This window comes from Choloepus didactylus, chromosome 13, assembly GCF_015220235.1.
Source record: "Choloepus didactylus isolate mChoDid1 chromosome 13, mChoDid1.pri, whole genome shotgun sequence".
Taxonomy (NCBI): domain Eukaryota; kingdom Metazoa; phylum Chordata; class Mammalia; order Pilosa; family Megalonychidae; genus Choloepus; species Choloepus didactylus.
Window position 1 is genome coordinate 1,923,940 of NC_051319.1, and position 17,521 is coordinate 1,941,460.

The 17,521-nt window shown below is 37.3% G+C and overlaps 1 protein-coding gene and 1 pseudogene across 2 annotated transcripts in view; one reads left to right on the forward strand and one right to left on the reverse strand.

Moving 5' to 3' along the window:
- Nucleotides 1-17,521, reverse strand: part of SGTB (small glutamine rich tetratricopeptide repeat containing beta) — a 65,427-nt gene that overhangs the window by 352 nt on the left and 47,554 nt on the right. Inside the window, exons 6-10 of one of the 2 annotated variants that reach the window (XM_037801939.1) lie at nt 10,980-11,084; nt 7,872-8,010; nt 7,705-7,767; nt 4,823-4,860; nt 4,503-4,586 (exon numbers count right to left, since the gene is read on the reverse strand). In XM_037801939.1, the coding sequence (XP_037657867.1) occupies nt 4,503-4,586; nt 4,823-4,860; nt 7,705-7,767; nt 7,872-8,010; nt 10,980-11,084 (429 nt within the window). The remainder of the gene's footprint in view (nt 1-4,502; nt 4,587-4,822; nt 4,861-7,704; nt 7,768-7,871; nt 8,011-10,979; nt 11,085-17,521) is intronic. The other variant, XM_037801940.1, reaches the window with a different exon arrangement.
- Nucleotides 1,232-4,172, forward strand: LOC119508308 (annotated as a pseudogene).

Genomic DNA, 17,521 nt, shown 5'->3' on the forward strand with positions numbered 1-17,521 from the left:
TCACAACTTGAGTATTTGCAAGCTTACCACTGCCTCCATATAGAGTTATTACAGAGCAATATATTTTATAAGAATCAAAACACCCAAGCTAAAAACTGAGTGTCTGAGTTAAATGGAATCCACCACTCACTCTGGTGCTTAACCATAAAGATGCAAAGGACTAAGGAAGTATATGCTTTTATTGTATATGCTCACATATAATCAAGGTATTTACTCATATTCAAATCTTAATCTCTCATATTTCAGTGTAATACCCAGTTTGAAAACCTAACAGGATTGATTTTTTAAAGGGCAAAGAATTTTAACACAAATTCCTGAATGTGATACTCTCAATTCCAAGTGTTGGACAGCATTATAATCATGCCACTTAAAATCACTAAAAATGCAATATTTTAAGTAGTTATATGGTTACAATCACAAATAACAAATAGGTACAGTACTTGTGGCTTTGTATAAAATCTCCAGTGACAGTATTATATGCAGATTCAAAAGCAATGTCTCTTAAGCAATTTGGATGGAAGTGAAGGCAATATACTCAAGTAGTACATTGAAAAGATGTAAAGAGTTTCTCTAGTGATGATAGACACTGAAAGAAGTTTGAATAAAATTGTTTCCTAAATTATAAGTCTAATAAAAAATTGTTTTAAAGTTTATATGTATAATATATGATCTTAAAATGTACATGTGTACCCAAATTAATACATAATTTAACTAGATATTTGACTTTTCATCTACATCCCTGAGAAGTTACATATTCAAATCTGCTAAAAAACTTTTTCTTGATTCTTCACTGAGAAAAATGGGGGATTAACTGCTTTATATACAAGATAACATTTTGTTTGGACATACGATTTTTATTGTTTCCCTGCCCTCAAAAGCACCAATCCCCAAACCTTAGGACCCACTATAAATAAAGATTATTGTATTGTTAGCCCCATTTAAAGAAATTAAGGACCTTAATATACTGACAGCATAATTAAGTAAAGAAAACTTAGGCTACAAGTCAAAAGACTAGATGCAGACCTAGCTCTCCCATGGATTCTCTGGAGCTTTTATTAAGTCATTACCCTGTGCTTCAGTATCTCTAGCTATTGAATAGGGATGTAAATTACTTACTCCCCTTCCATTAATATCTGTTGCTCACCTGCCTTATTGAGATGTTACAAGGGGAAAAAAATGACTCAGCTGGTACTTGAAAAACCCTTTTTAAAAAGGTACATTAGGCAGTCAGTGGCGGAGCCTGGAGCCCGCAGCTGCTGCCATGTCCCATGACACTGGCATCCAAGGTAGTGAAGACATTAAAGAGATCTTTGCCACAGCAAGAAATGGGCAATACAGACTTCTGAAAATATCTATTGAAAACGAGCAATCTGTGATTGGGTCATGCAGTCAACCTTCAGATTCCTGGGATAAGGATTACGATTCCTTTGTTCTACCCCCCCCCGGAGGACAAACAACCGTGCTATGTATTATTCAGATGAGATTCTCAGAATGCCCAGGGATATGAATGGATATTCATTGCATGGTCTCCAGATCATTCTCATGTTCGTCAGAAAATGTATGCAGCAACGAAAGCAACTCTAAAGAAGGAGTTTGGAGGTGGCCACATTAAAGATGAAGTATTTGGAACCGTAAAGGAAGATGTAGCATTACATGGATATAAAAAAATATTTGCTATCGCAATCTTCCCCTGCCCCGTTGACTGCAGTGGAGGAAGAATTACGACAAATTAAAATTAATGAGGAACAAACTGATGTGAGTGTGGACACTAAGCATCAAACACTACAAGGGGTAGCATTTCCTATTTCTCAGGAAGCTTTTCAGGCTTTGGAAAAACTGAATAACAGCTCAACTACAAGCAGTTGGAAACAGATATAAAAAATGAAATTATAATTTTGGCCAACAGAACAAATACAGAACTAAAAGATTTGCCAAAGAGGTTTCCCAAAGATTCAGCACGTTATCACTTCTTTCTGTATAAACATTCCCATGAAGGAGAGTATTTGGAGTCCATAGTTTTTATTTATTCAATGCCTTGATATACATGCAGTATAATAGAATAGATGCTGTATTCTAGCTGCAAGAGCCCTCTGCTAGAAACTGTAGAAAGACAACTACAAATGGATGTAATTAGAAAGACTGAATAGATAATGGGGATGAATTGACTGCAGACTTCCTTTATGAAAAAGTACACCCCAATTCTTGGTAGTGGTGTTATTTGCTGTCCTTACTAGTATATTGTATTGTATGACATGTTATTTTTCTTTTTATCATTTTTTTCTTATTGCTAAAAAAAAAAAACAATTTTTCTTGTAGTAATCAATATGTTCAAGTGCTGATTGTGGTGATAAATGTACAACTTTATGATGATACCATGAACAACTGATTGTACACTGTGGATAAATGTATGGTATGTGAATATAACTCTATAAAATTGTAGGAAAATATATATATAGGAGTAAAAGTGTTGGAGAAAACATGGTGAGAGGGATGATGCCTCACCAATATGGACTAACTACAATGTGTAAACTCAGAACTGAATCTTAGAACATAGCCTAACGTGGACACAATAATTGTAATAGTCCCTAGATTGTAAGCTCTTACAGCAGTTAACTCTATCCCTGAATTGTAAGGCCTATCTCTAAACTTTGAGATGCTGATCCCCTAGCGTATAACCTGATTGGTCTCTGGAACAATGCATATCTCTGAGACACCTGAAACTCAGAGCTAGAGCTCGGCAGATTTGAATGTCAGTATTAGTGCATACAGCCACTGTCAAAAAAAAAAAAAAAAGCTGAAAAAGAGCCCAGACTTCAATTAGTGATATGAATGAAGCAGGTCTGGTTAAGACCAGGGCAAGCCAGGCCAAAGGGTAAAGGTTGAAACTGATTGTGTTTTAAAACTTCAACTTTCATATGAGACCAAGGGAATAGATATCTATTTGGTACAGGATCTAAATTTTCTAAACGGTACAACTCTACAGTCGATTTGTTCAAACACCACAATTGCATGGAACTTTGAATAGGAAGTGAGATACGGTAGGTTAGTATAGGCTGGAGTGAAATAGTGACACATCCTAGAGTAATTTGGGCAGATAATAAAAAATATATTTACAGCCTCCCCCTCCCCAGCTCCGAGGATCTGGGGGAAGGTGCGGATGTGTTGGACATCCTCACCTGGACTGGTGTTGATGTTATCACAAACATTGGGACTGGCGGTTTGATGTGCTGAGCCCTCGAGCATGGGACTTGCCCTTATGAAGCTCATTACCACAAAGGAGAATCTAAAGTTGTATGTAATGGTGCCTAAGAGCCTCCCCCTGAGTACCTCTTTGTTGCTCAGATGTGGCCCTCTCTCTCTCTAACTGAGCCATCTCGACAGGTGAACTTGCTGCCCTCCCCCCTACGTGGGACCCAACTCCCAAAGGTGTAAATCTCCCTGGCAAAGCAGAGTATGACTCCCGGGGATGAATGTGGACCCGGCATCATGGGACCGAGAGTATCTTCTTGACCAAAAGAGGGATGCAAAATGAGACGAAATAGTTTCAGTGGCTGAGAGATTCCAAATGGAGTCGAGAGGTCACTCTGGTGGACATTCTTATGCACTATATAGATAACACCTCTTAGGCTTTAATGTATTGGAATAGCTAGAAGTAAATACCTGAAACTACCAAACTCCAACCCAGCAGTCTGGACTCCTGAAGACAATTATATAATAATGTAGATTACAAGGGGTGACAGTGTGATTGTGAAGACCTTGTGGATCACACCCCCTTTATCTAGTGTATGGATGAGTGGAGGAATGGGGATAAAAACTAAAGGACAAATGGGGTGGGATGGGGGGATGATTTGGGTGTTCTTTTTTCACTTTTAGTTTTTATTCTTGTTCTGGTTCTTTCTGATGTAAGGAAAATGTTCAGAGATAGATTGTGGTGATGAACGCATAACTATGTTATCATACTGTGGACAGTGGATTGTATACCATGGATGATTGTATGGTGTATGTGAATGTATTTCAATAAAACTGAATTTAATTAAAAAAAAAAAAAAAAAGTACACCCCAAGCAACATGCTCATAAGCAAAGTTTTGCGAAACCAAAAGGTCCTGCAGGAAAAAGAGGAATTCGAAGACTAATTCGCAGTCCACCTGAAACTGAAGCCACTACTGATTGAAATCATTATATCAAACATTACAATACCAGTTTTTTAAAAGTCCAGCTTTTAGTACAGGATACCTGAAATCATTCCACATTGTTATAAAGTAGGGAAAAGTTGTAATTTTTTTAAAAAGAGCAATTTTCACTTGTGTGTTTTTTAAATTAATGTTATAGAAGACTTCAAAAAAAAAAGGTATATTAAACACACACAATTGCTTCCCTCTGAAGAGACAGATCTGGTCAGACAATAAAATAAAAATTTTAAAGGTTCTGGTTCCCTCACCTTAGAGACAAACGGTAAAACATAAAATACATTTTCACTAGTTCTCTTTTAAGTAACACTTACGCTTGGATGAGGCTGGATAGATCAGTGAGGCCCCCAACTCCAGCAGCAGGTCCCCCAATGGCATTTGTCATCATTCCTGACATTCTAGAGTACACAAGAGATATAGCCATGGGGTTAGTACATTCTTAACAAGTACTATAACTGCCCAAAGAAAAGTCAGTTAAATATACCTACATTATGTAAGAGGTTAGGGAAAGCATAGCTGTAAGGTCCCACTGACTGGCATTCAGGGCAGTTTTATCATTTTTGAGCTGATGTGCTCAAATTAGGGGCCTGATAGGTGGAAGGGGGAAAATGTAATAAGTTCTTTCTATACTTACAGCTGTTGAACTTGAGGATTCTGCATTAAACTTGCAGCCTGGAATTGAAAAATGGCATCTCCCATTAAGGCAGTTAATATTTAGGGATCTTTAACAAAGAAACAAACAAAAAAAAAGTAGAGAATGAAGACTAAACTATATTCTAACATTTTGTAGAGTTTTAGAGTGCTGTATAAATTGAAATGGAAAAAAAGAGTTACTAGAAAAAAAGGCATTAAAAATACATTGCAAGGTTAAAGAGATTGCAAACAATACTATAAACAGGATATTGATGGCAGTTTATTTTCTACTGATCAGATCAACTGAACCAAAAGAAAAAAATTTTGAGAGAAAACTTAAAGAATCTCATACTTTTGAGATGGTGCATTCCAAAAGTGTACTATAAGAGACGTGCCCTTGCTCCTTGGGACCCAGTTTCAATCTTTCCCATGCTTACAGGAGTGGAGTGGAAGGAGAGTGTATTTATACACACAGATGCACACTTTCAAAACTTCCTGTTTAGGAGGCATAATTTTCTTTTTTGCCTCAAATAGGTCCTGTCAACAATATTCATGTAAAATTTAAATTTAGCCTAAATCTTCATAAAAGTAACTTTTAATTCACTGACCTGAAATGAGGTGTTAAAAAAAAAAAAACACTTGCTTTTATTAGCAGAAAGATAATTGTTTGACTGACTTGCAAATAATTCAATAACTGTCCTCGAGTCTCAGTCAGTATTGGTGCCTCTGAGCCAACACATGAATAATATAGGCATTACACACATAGAAAGAGCATGATTTATGAGCTATAAACACAAAGCATTTTATTTTGTTACACAGTGCCTTTAAGCTGGTGCTGCAAAACTAGTTCTTCCCCTTCTTTTAGAATCTACGACCTGAAAGAAATCTAAAGCAGGTCCTACAGGTTTTCTAATAACTTTTAAGTATGAAGTCCTCCAATCACTGTAAGTTACAAAATGACCTCCAGTTCAGTAATTAATCAGTCTTGCTCAGTGTAATAATCAAATGCATAAAACTTCCTTTATAGGTAAAACTTTTCCGGCTACAGCATAGGCCTGCTACAGGTTAGCCAGTTGTAATAGAAAAGAAGGGCATGATTGGCTGTTCTTTACCCACCCTTCCCACCCCAAAGTGCTTTTACTCCTCCTAATCTGATGATCAAGATTTCTGGCCCTCCATGCTTAGGGTTTCAGTGGAGGCAAGAGAGGTAAGGGAAGATGGAAAGTTCTTATTTGATGACTAGTGTTAATCACAGTGGTTTTGCATTGGTACTCTATGGGTTTGAAATTTGTTTAAAACTACCCTGGATCTCTCACAGAGCACTTTCTGAATTCTTTAGACACCTATTTCCCCTCCCCACCCCTTTCCATACCCCCTCACCTCCTGGGGATTTCCCACCTATATTCTGAAAAGGGTAATTTTCCCTGCCTAGATGATTATGACTTTCCCTTTGGTCCCAGATTTTTAGCAGTCTTCCTTCATAGCCCCATCACCTTCAAGGAGGCTGTTTCAGGCAAAGTCCCATTAGAAAGATTCAGACTGGAATTCTCTCAAAAACATATGTATTCAGCTCTGATCCACAAGAAACATATCTCTGCTCCACTGTCATAAGTATAATTACTTCCCAAACCACAGCATTAATTATACCGCAGGCTTCTTGAGCAAATCAGACAGCAGTCCACTGTTTTCTAAACTAAGAATCGTATTTCTTTCTCAGTGGACTTGAGATGAGGACAGGCCCCAACTACTTCCCTCACCCATGAAACAAGGCTCTGAAACTCCAGTAGCTCTCTCCAAAACCCTCTCCTAATCTCTATTTACCTGACTCTTTTTTGAGAGTGACAAAATATGGTGTTAAGCCCCATCTTTTGCAACTCCATGATGGTTTCACACCTTACTCTGGAATGTTGTATCTTGGGGTCTAAGTCAAATTCGAAACTAAAATAATTCCATTTTCACATCCTATAAAAACAGGATAACCTGAGACCTGAAAATGGGCAACAATGTTCAAAAATGTCACAAAACCTGCAAAGAGGCATACATTTTTTGTCAGGTAGGTAGGAAGAATGACCTCAATTAGATTGGGAAAAAAGTTAAAACTACCAATTGCTCAAAAGACTTCTTTGTCTTAGAGGAATGAGTCATCTGTGCACTTCTATTCAGATAAAGATTTAGTGGCTGCAAGACACATTTTTTGAATGAAATTGAGATGAACAAAAAGTAGTTCCTGCCTTCCAAGGCCATAGCCTGTAGTAGAGTAGTTCTCAACCAGAAGTATGCAGTCACCCAAGGGAGTTTTATATACTGAGGTAACATCCCAGGTGTATTAAATAAGAGTCTCTACATATTGGGCCAGAGCATGTATATTTTCAAAAAGGTCCCTAATTGAATTTTGTTGAAGGACGGGGAGTATACTTTTATGCGAAATATATGAAAAGTTCAAATAAACTCATAAGATAGAAGCGAAGGCAGACAATGCTAAGGGGAGAGCTATGGAACCATTATTGTCAAAACCCTCAGACCTCAATTATTAGATATTTTCTTACAACCACTTCCATGTAAGATTGGTTTTAAACTTTTGGATTTTCAGATTCCTTTGCCAATCAGATGAAACTATGGTTATCTCCCTAGAAAATGCACATATCCACATGTACACAAATTTTTACATATAATTTCAGAGAATCCATGGACTTTCTATAAAGTCCATACAGGCTTTCCCACAAGGAGATCCATGGACCGGTTAAGAACCTCTCCCACAGCTTTATACCACCACCACATACCATCACCACCACAAAACCTCGCTTATTTGTTTCTAAAACGTTCTGGAGCTATATGGCTCTATGGAAAACAGAGCCAGCAGAGAAGAAAAGGAAATACACTCACCATACTAATGAAGGCTGGATTGTTTATCAAGCTGGCCATGTCAAAGTTCAATCCAGTTCCTATCTGTAAAACAAGTATATCTGAGAATCATTCCAACCACCAAAATTTAACTACAATAAAGTATGAATGACGGAAAATATTTCATTCATCTGACATAAATAACTTACAGGACTGGATACGTCTCTTAGCTTCTGTTCTGCTATTTTGAGATTTGACTTATAGGAATCATTTTCAGGGTCAAGCTCCAATGCCTTTTGATAACTTGTAACTGCTTCTTCAAATTTATTCATTGCAGTGAGGGCCAACCTAAAAAGAAAGATACATGATTAAAGAATAGCAGGATATCACAAACATAGTCCAACATCTATTTTGGTAGTCAATTCCAATTCAGATTACATAACTTACTCACTGTACTATCTTGGGAATGTATCACTGGAACACTAACATTCCCTCTAATTCCAAGATTCTATAAGTCTGAACTCTCCACTCTGCTTGCTGACAACCTTGGCTGTCCAATATGTATCACGAACTTTATGCTTAGAGATGAACCTTATCTACCCTATCATATTTTTAAGGCTACAATGTGAAATAGCTGCTTTATGAATGCCTAGATTAAGCTCCACAAAGATGGGAGCTGTCTAACAATCTTGTGGTCATATAATTCCACAATGCTAAAACCATTTTAAGGACTCTGAACTAGATTTGTGCTTCTAATGTCCAACTTTCATCCCTACAGAGAAGTTGAGTCACAGTATATATCAATTTGCCATTAAAAAAACTAGACTATAGCATAGCAGTTGGCTATCCTTGGAAAAAGATACTTTAGTTGTTAAATAGATAAAATTAGCATCCTTTAAAAATCAAATAGCATAAATTATCCCAGGCACTGATCAAAGAGTAAGTTATCAAATTTTAATGTTTACCTCCACATAGTTAAATTTTTTTATTGGAAAATTACTTCGAAACTAAACAATAGTGGCCAATACTATATATGGAGAGACAGTGTTAGGATTTGATTTTGAACAAATTACTCCAATTCTTTCTTTGCTGATTTACCTCACAGTCTCTGGTCTGGATAAAATACAGTACCTAACCACAGAAAAATTCTCAGAACCAAATTAGTTTTCTACTAGTAAACCATGAAAGATACTTCATCAGAGTCCCCAGTTAATCAATAGTCAGCCAATAAATATTGAAAACCTACTCCATATTTATTGAAAACCTTCTATGTCCACTTTTTTAGACACTGAGGATTTCACAGTGAAAAAGATAAAGTTCCTAACTTTAAGCAATTTACATTCTACCTGGGGAAGACAGACAATACACATGCAAATAAAAAAGAAGACAGACAATACACATGCAAATAAAAAAGGGAACTGTTCAAGAGAATGAATTGGTAGAGCTGCTCAAAGGTGGCTATATTGAAAAAGTAAACATCCAAGTTGAGACCTAGATGATGACAAGAAAGAAGTCTAATGAAAACCAGGGGAGGAACATTCTAAGAAGCAGCAGCCATAAAGGCCCTGAGAAAGATGCAAGCTTAGTATGCTTAAAGTACAGGACAAAGGCTGATGAGAAGGGAACACAGAAAACAAAGTATGCAAAGAAAATGTCAGAGAGCTTCCAGGTGCCTGCTCATACAGCACCATGGTTTGGAGTTTAGATTTTATTCTGACTGCAGTGAGATGATCTGATTTGTATTCTATGCTTTTCTGTGGAGGATCAGCATGGGCAGGGGTGGAGCACAGGCAGGGAGAAGAGTTAGGAGGCTTTTGCAGTAGTCTAGGTGAGAGATGGTGGTTTCAACTATGGGAGCAAGATAGTGATCAATGCTCAGATTCAATATATACACGGAAACTAGAATTGACAGAACTTGCTGATGGATTGGAAGTGTCAAGTGCAATAAGAATCAAGGATGACCCCCTAGGCTTTTGGTCCGAGCACTGAGTAGAAGAGTGACGGTACCATTTGCTGAGATGGAAAAGATTTAAGAAGGGAACAAGAGTATTGTTTGGGACATGTTAAGTTTAAGACACCTATTAAACATCTAAGTGGAAATGAATAGTACTTGAATATATGAGTATGAATTTCAGAGGACATACAACTTAAGAGACCCATCAACATAGAGACGGAATTTTAAAGCATGGGACGGAATGAAATCGGAAGGGAGTGTACACAGGGAAACAGCAGCAGCAGAGGATAGAGCCCTGAAGTACACTATTATTTAGAGGTGGAAGAGGAAGAAGAACCAGCAAGGGAGGAAGAAAAGAATAACCAGTGAGGTAGAAGGAAAACCTGGTAAGTGTGGTTTCACAGAAGTCTAGAGAATGAATTATTTCAAAAATAAGCTACTTGTGTCAAATACTAAAAAGTAGAGTAAGATGAAGACATAGAACCAAACATTGGCCTTAGTACGATAAAGATAACTGGTGACCTTTGATCGAGCTATCTTTGTAAAGTGATATAGGCTAAAGCCCTACTACAGTGAGCCGAAAAGAAAATGAGAGAAGAGACAAGTACAGACATCTTCAGGGTCTTTGCAGAAAAAGAGGAACAGAGAAATGAGGTGGTAACCAGAGGGAAACACTGCATAGAAGGAAGGATCAGATGGATGATTTTTTAATTACTTTTTCACATGCCAGTCATCATCATCTATAAAAGATTGAAAAACTGGTGTTGTAGAAGATAATTGCAATGTGAAGTCTGGGAGAAGGTACAAAAAGATGAGATGTAAAATGTGAATGGAGGGAATGGTCTTAGATAAGAATTCTTCATTTTAACAGGAATAAAGGTAATCTGTATAGGTACAAATGCAAATAGATTGGTGGATCTGGAAGTAGGAAGATGAGTTACTCTTCTTCTAAATGAATCTATTTTCTCAAGTGTGAGGCAATATCAATCAGCTGAGAGTCCCCATGGAGAGAGTTCTGGAAATTTTAAGAGAGTAGTAATGTCAAATAGACATTTAAGAGAGTGATGGGGTGAACTTAGAAGGAAATATGATAGGACTGTCTGTCAATATTGGGTGCTCATTTGAGATTTGTGGTCAGGAACATGAAATGAATCTACTCACTATGGCTGTGAGTCTCTCCAACAACCAACCATTCATCTCACTCCCAACTCACAGAAATTGTAATCATTTCTTCCTTTATGTTATAATATCATCTTACTAGTTTGGAGGGTACAATATTGAGAAGGAAATTCAAAACCAAGTCATAAAGAACAGCAAATCTGGAACTATTTGATACTACTTTGAACATTCTTAAAGGACTTACCCCATTCTCCCATAGGCCTTGCTGTATTTTGAATCAATTGCTATTGCTTTTTCACAATCCTTTATTGCATCTGAATAGTTACCTAATTTACTCTGAGCAGCAGCCCTAAGAGAAAGAGAAGAGATTTTTATTAGCAGCCTTCAAGGCACTGTCTTAGGGTTCTCCAGAGAAAAGGAACCAACAAAGTATGTGTTTGTGTGTGTGTATGCATGTAAATATTAAGAGATTTATTATAGGATTAGCTCATGCAACCATGGGGATTGGCAAGTCTGAATTCCAGAGGGCAGGCCACAAGTTGGGAACTCTGATGGAGATTTCAATGAATTCCCCAAGAGAAATTGATTGGTGGAAGTAGAGGCAGAAATTCTTCTGACTGCTGAAATCATCCATTCTCCCTTCAAGGCCTTCGGCTGATTGGATGAGACTTCTCTCATTGCTGAAAGCAATCACCTTTTGACTGTAGATGCAATCAACTAATCCATGAAATACTCTCACAATAACAATCAGGCCCCTGCTTGCTTGACCAAACAACTGGACACCATAATCTAGCCAAGGGGTGACATGAACTTAACCATTACAGGAACTAATTTTGATTTTCAAGTACTAATGACACTACATTTTCCTTGTCCCAAATTATAGGACACTCCCAGTAAATGTGTAAATCAAACTGGCTAAGATACTTTGATAATCAAACCAAAAAAACGCTCAGAAACTTCTGTTCAGAGAAAATATACGAGCTGCCTTTTGCTGTGTGCTTTGCTACAGAAAAGACAAATATGCAAGTCATTCAACTTCTCTACCTCCTAACTGCCTTTCTTTATTGCTCAAACCGAAAACTGAAAATGCTAGGACATCTGAGGACACTAAGAAGGCACACAGTGAGTGATTCTGTAAACAACTACACACACAATGTTGTGCTATTAACCAAATCTTTATCCGTGGGGTTAAAGTACAAATAAAAGTAACATTCTAGTCCTCTAGCAATTTATCCCATTCATTCACTTCTGAGGCAGACTAAACTTTATTGTAAATTCTTTCAGTCTGTCATAAGTTCTCATAATATTGTACCTCAGCCAAAGATTGAAAAAACCAACTCTGGAAAACAAGGACTTTGCATAGACCTAAATTCTTGTAATTGTGGCCTCTCCCCACTGTTTCTAAGTAGTTAGCTAATTAACTCAGAGGAGAAACAGGAAAGGAAAACAGAAAATCTAATGTAGATGCTTAGAAAGGTAATAGGGGACCACAAGTCAACGAACAGTAGCTACATGAGCAATCGCAGTCAACTCTCTTGAATCAGGTATGAGAGCCAGACCATAATCATTACTTGCTGTGATCACTTCATAGATTTCTCACAACTACTAAGAAAAATGCTGTGCTATAAGCCTCTGCCTCAAACACTGTACCTCCAAGACCTGGTACCTTTTCTATTAATAAAGGTAAAGAGATTTTCTAAAAAGTTTTGCTTGCAAGCCCAGAAATTAGGTCCTTCATGTTCTTCTTGAGTCTACAGACAGAAGTCCTCTGGAATTCCCCCATGCTATTCCAAACTCTCTGGTCTCCTGGTCCTCTCTCACTGCAATCTGAGAAGCACTACTCTCATTTTTGCTCTCTTTATTCTTCTGTCCTTACCCACATTTATTGTTTCCATTGTCCTAAAAAACTTTGTATTTACCCACTGAACTATCTATCTTCTTTGAAATTAGTCAAGAGTCACTTCTTTCAGAGACCTATCTGGATTCTATTAAGAATACAAGAAAACAACAAAACTGATTAAAACACCATTTAACTACAATTTCTGCACTTCACTGATCCTCAGCATTCTTTAAGCATATTCTATTTTCCTGGCAATCAAACTATAGGTTGGGATTCTCGAATATCACATCAAGCTTATTGTTGCACTTCATAAATAATAACAGATTGTTTGCTAGGTGACAAAGAAGAGAATGTGCTATGTGAAACCAAACCTGAATAGAAGGAGCTAAGAGCAAAATACTGTCAACTCAGGAAGGTGAGCTGGGACTTCACACCTACCAAAATTCCTCTAAGATTTAATCACATTTACTGGGAGGATAAAGAAGAAATAGGAGATCAGTTCTGATCACTGCGGGGTGCCTATCATAGCCTGGTTTCCACAAAACAGAGTAGGAACATGTGAATCTGGATCACTGACATTTCCCCATTCTAATACAAGTATTCCAAGGGAATGAGCATTTATTAAAGTTGTTATATAGAGGGCACAAACCTACAGTGATGTATAGATATTCCTTTTAGAGTAGTCTAACGCAAAGATAATTTCAGTGACCAGCCTTGGAGAGTATATATACTTCAAAGGCTGGCAAATGTGTTGAGTCTCAAAAAGTAGACTCAATTTCAAGAATATTCATACATAGGACCAAAGTAATTTGGCCTCCTAAGCTACAATACAGTAGGAACTAAAACTCTGTGTCAAAGTAACAACAGGAAAAATACTAGGGAGGAACTGGGTGTCTGCCTCAGAGCAAGCTCCATTTCCCCAGCCCCATCGAAAGCTCTCTTTTCTGTAGGTGATTCTAGGATGTAGAGCCAGAAAGTACTTGCTAAGAGGACTCAAACCTACTTGCCTACCCTGTCAGTGGTTGGAGTTGCTTGGAATACAGTACTGACAGATATTTACTGAATTAATGCCAACTCAGAAGGAGAACCTGGGAATGTAAACCTACTAAAATCCCTCTAAGAATTAACCACATTTTAATGGGAGGAGAAGAAGCTAACAGCCTAAGTTCTAAGATAGATTTTTTTAAATGATCATATCATGTATGATAAGCACAGCTACCAAACAAACAAACAAACAACAACACAAAAAACCCTTGTCCAGGAACTGAGCATGACATTTGTATCAAGCCCTGTTCTTATAGCTAATATTTCGAATCTGGTCTATCACTGACATCCCATTAAGTAAATCTAAAAGTGATTTTATAGAACAAAAAATGCCCCAATCTCATCTCTTCTCTAATGTCTTTTTTTCTAACCAGTGTGTGTGCATTCACACTTGCATAGCAATATGCACAAAGGATAAGAAAGTCAGTGCAATGAGAGAGAGAAAAGGGAGATTGTGAGAAGGGAGATGTACAGAAAGAACTATTTGGTTAAAAATCAACAATAAATCTACAAGCATTTGCTAAACATCCTCAAGTAACAGAAAGGCAATGCTTGTTTTAGGTATCTATCTTGTGATTTTAAAAATGTAGCCACAAAATGAGTTCTCTGTACATAATATATAGCACATAGCATACTCCTGAGTATTTAAAATAGCACAAATTAAAGAGAATTCACAATATCACATAAATTATATTTTAGGTTGTAAACAGATGACTTAATTCTTGATGTCATGTTAACAATGTATTTTGTAATTGTATGTCTTCATTTAATAATTAAAAATTTATCTTTAATTCCTATAAATTCATGCCCTCCCAATACAGACATACCTCCTTTTATTGTGCATCACAGATACTGCATTTTTTACACATTGAAGGTTTGTGGCAACCTGGTCAAGCAAGTCTATCAGCACCATTTTTCCAACCACATGGGCTTACTTGGTGTCTCTGTGCATTATTTTGGTAATTCTCACAATATTTCAAACCTTTTCATTATTGTTATATCTGTTATGGTGATCTTCGATCAGTGATCTTTGATGTCACTATTGTATTTATTTTGGGGCACCATGAACCGCACCCATATAAAACAGCGTACTTGATAAATGTTGTGTGTGTTCTGACTGCTCCACTGACCAGCCGTTTCCTCATCACTCTCTCTCTCCTCAGGCCTCCTTATTCCCTAAGACACAACAATATTGAAATTACGCCAATTAATAGCCCTACAATGGCATCCAAGTGTTCAAGTGAAAGGAACAGCCTTGTGTCTCTCTTGAAATCAAAAACTAGAAATCATTAAGCTGAGTGAGGAAGGCATGTCAAAAGTTGAGACAGGCTGAAAGCTAGACCTCTAGTGACAAACAGTTAGCCAAGTTGTGAAAGCAAAGGAAAAATTCTTCAATAGATGAAAAGTGCAACACACAGATGATAAGAAAGCAAAACAGCCTTATTGCCTATATGGAGAAAGTTTTATGGTCTGGACAGAAAATCAAACCAACCACAACATTCTCTTAAGCCAAAGCCTAATCTGGAGGAAGGCCCTAACAACTCTCTTCAATTCTATGAAGGCTGAGAGAGGTAAGGAAGCTGCAGAAGAAAAGTTTGAAGCTAGCAGAGGATGGTTCATGAAGTTTAAGAAAGAAACCATTTCCACAACATCAAAGTACACGGTGAAGCAGCATGTACTGATGGAGAAGCCGCAGTAAGTTAACCAGAAAATCTAGCTAAGATGAAGGTGGACATTAAACAAGAAATTTTCAACATAGAAGAAACAGCCTTCTATTGGAATAAAATGTCATTTAGGACTATCATAGCTAGAGAGGAGAAGTCAATGCCTGGTTTCAAAACTTCAAAGGACAGGCTGATTGATTCTTGTTAGGGGCTAATGTAGCTGGTGGCTTTAAGTTGAAGCCAATATTCACAGACTGGATGACAGCATATCTGCTTACAACATGGCTTATTGAACAGTTTAAGTCCACTGTTGAGACCTACTACTCAATAAAAGAGATTCCTTTCAAAACGTAACTGCTCAGTGACAATGCATCTGGTCACCCAAGAGATGTACAATGAGATGAATGCTGCTTTCATGCCTGCTAACACAACATTCATTCTACAGCCAATGGATCAAGGAATCATTTCGACTTTCAAGTCTTAATATTGAAGAATACATTTCGTAAGAGTATAGCTGCCATAGACAGTAATTCCTCTGATGGATCTGGGCAAAGTAAAGTGAAAACTTTCTGAAAAGGATTCACCTCTTTAGATGTCATTGAGAACATTCATGATTCATGGGAGGAGATCAAGAAATCAACATTAACAGGAGTTTGGAAGAAGTTGATTTCAACCCTCATGAACGACTTAAGAAGTTCAAGATTTCAGTAGCTGCAGATGTGGTGGAAACAGCAAGAGAACTAGAATTAAAAGTGCAGCCTAAAGATGTGACAGAATTGCTGCAATCTCATGATAAAACCTTAATAGATGAGGAGTTGCTTCTTATGGATGAGCAAAGAAAATGGTTTCTTGAGAAGGAATCTACTCCTGGTGAAGATGTGGTAAACATCATTGAAATGACAACAAAGGATTTAAAATATTACATAAACTTAGTTGATAAAGTGGTGACAGGGTTTGAGAGGGCTGACCCCAATTTTGAAATTCTAAATTCTAAAGTGGGTAAAATGCTATCAGATAGCACTGCATGCTACAGATAAATCTTTCATGAAAAGAAGAGTCAATCAGTGCAGCAAACTTCACCGTTGTCTTATTTTAAGAAATTGCCACAGCCACCTCAACCTTCAGCAACTACCACCCTGACCAGTCAGCAGCCATCAACATCAAGGCAAGACCCTCCACCAGCAAAAAGATTATGACTTGCTGAAGGCTCAGACAATGGTTAGCATTTTTTAGCAATAACGTATTTTTCAATTAAGGTATGTATGTTGTTTTTTAGACATAATGCTATTACACACTTAGCAGACTACAGAATAGTGTAAACATGACTTTTATTTGCACTGGGAAACCAAAAAATTTGCGTGACTCACTTTATTGAGTTATTCACTTTATTGCGGTGGTCTGGAACCAAACCTGCAGTTACTCCAAGGTATGCCTGACACCAAAATTCTCATTCTATGGGTATACATGGCCTTACCAAATATTAGGGTCATCTGGCAAGTCTAAAACTGAAAAATAAAACTTACCTGTGTGCCTAAGTCTAGCTGTAAATTAAGGATGGCAATGTATTTCATCTACTTAGCACAGATTCTCAGAGCCATTAAGGACCATTTATCTGATCTGTTAATCCCTTCCATAATACCCCAGTTACAAAACTCTCCTAAAATTACCAGGAACTGACAACATAATGAAGCCATGTATTATCCCCCTTCCCGACAATCCTGACGTTGATGGCTCTCTGTTTCCCTTTAATGATTCTCACTTTACCACTTAGGGCCACACTAAACAAATTAATTATTTTTCAACATTTAAGTCCTTCAAACTGACAGGTTCCATAATATCTTCTACACTCCATTCCCCTACCACTCCATCCATCCTTCTCTAAACTAAATATTCATACTTTTTCCATTCAACTAATATCCATTGAGGGTTAGCTAATACATAAACACTTTCTAGGCACAATGGATAAATCAGCAAACAAAACAATAACCCTGAACTCAACAGTGCTTAGATTCTAGTGGAGGGAGGTGGGATGGACTGGCAGATGATAAAGAAAAGGCGATAATGAGTCCAGTTTTCTATCAACTTTTCCTCATGCAGCATGTCTTACCTCACCAAACTAAGATTAAAAAATTTGAAATAAACATATTGTCCTTTGCTTCAGTTAAAAAAATTTTAATGTGAAAGTGCAGGATTCAATTAACCTGTTTTAGTAGTTCATGTGGAAAAGTATGGAGTTTA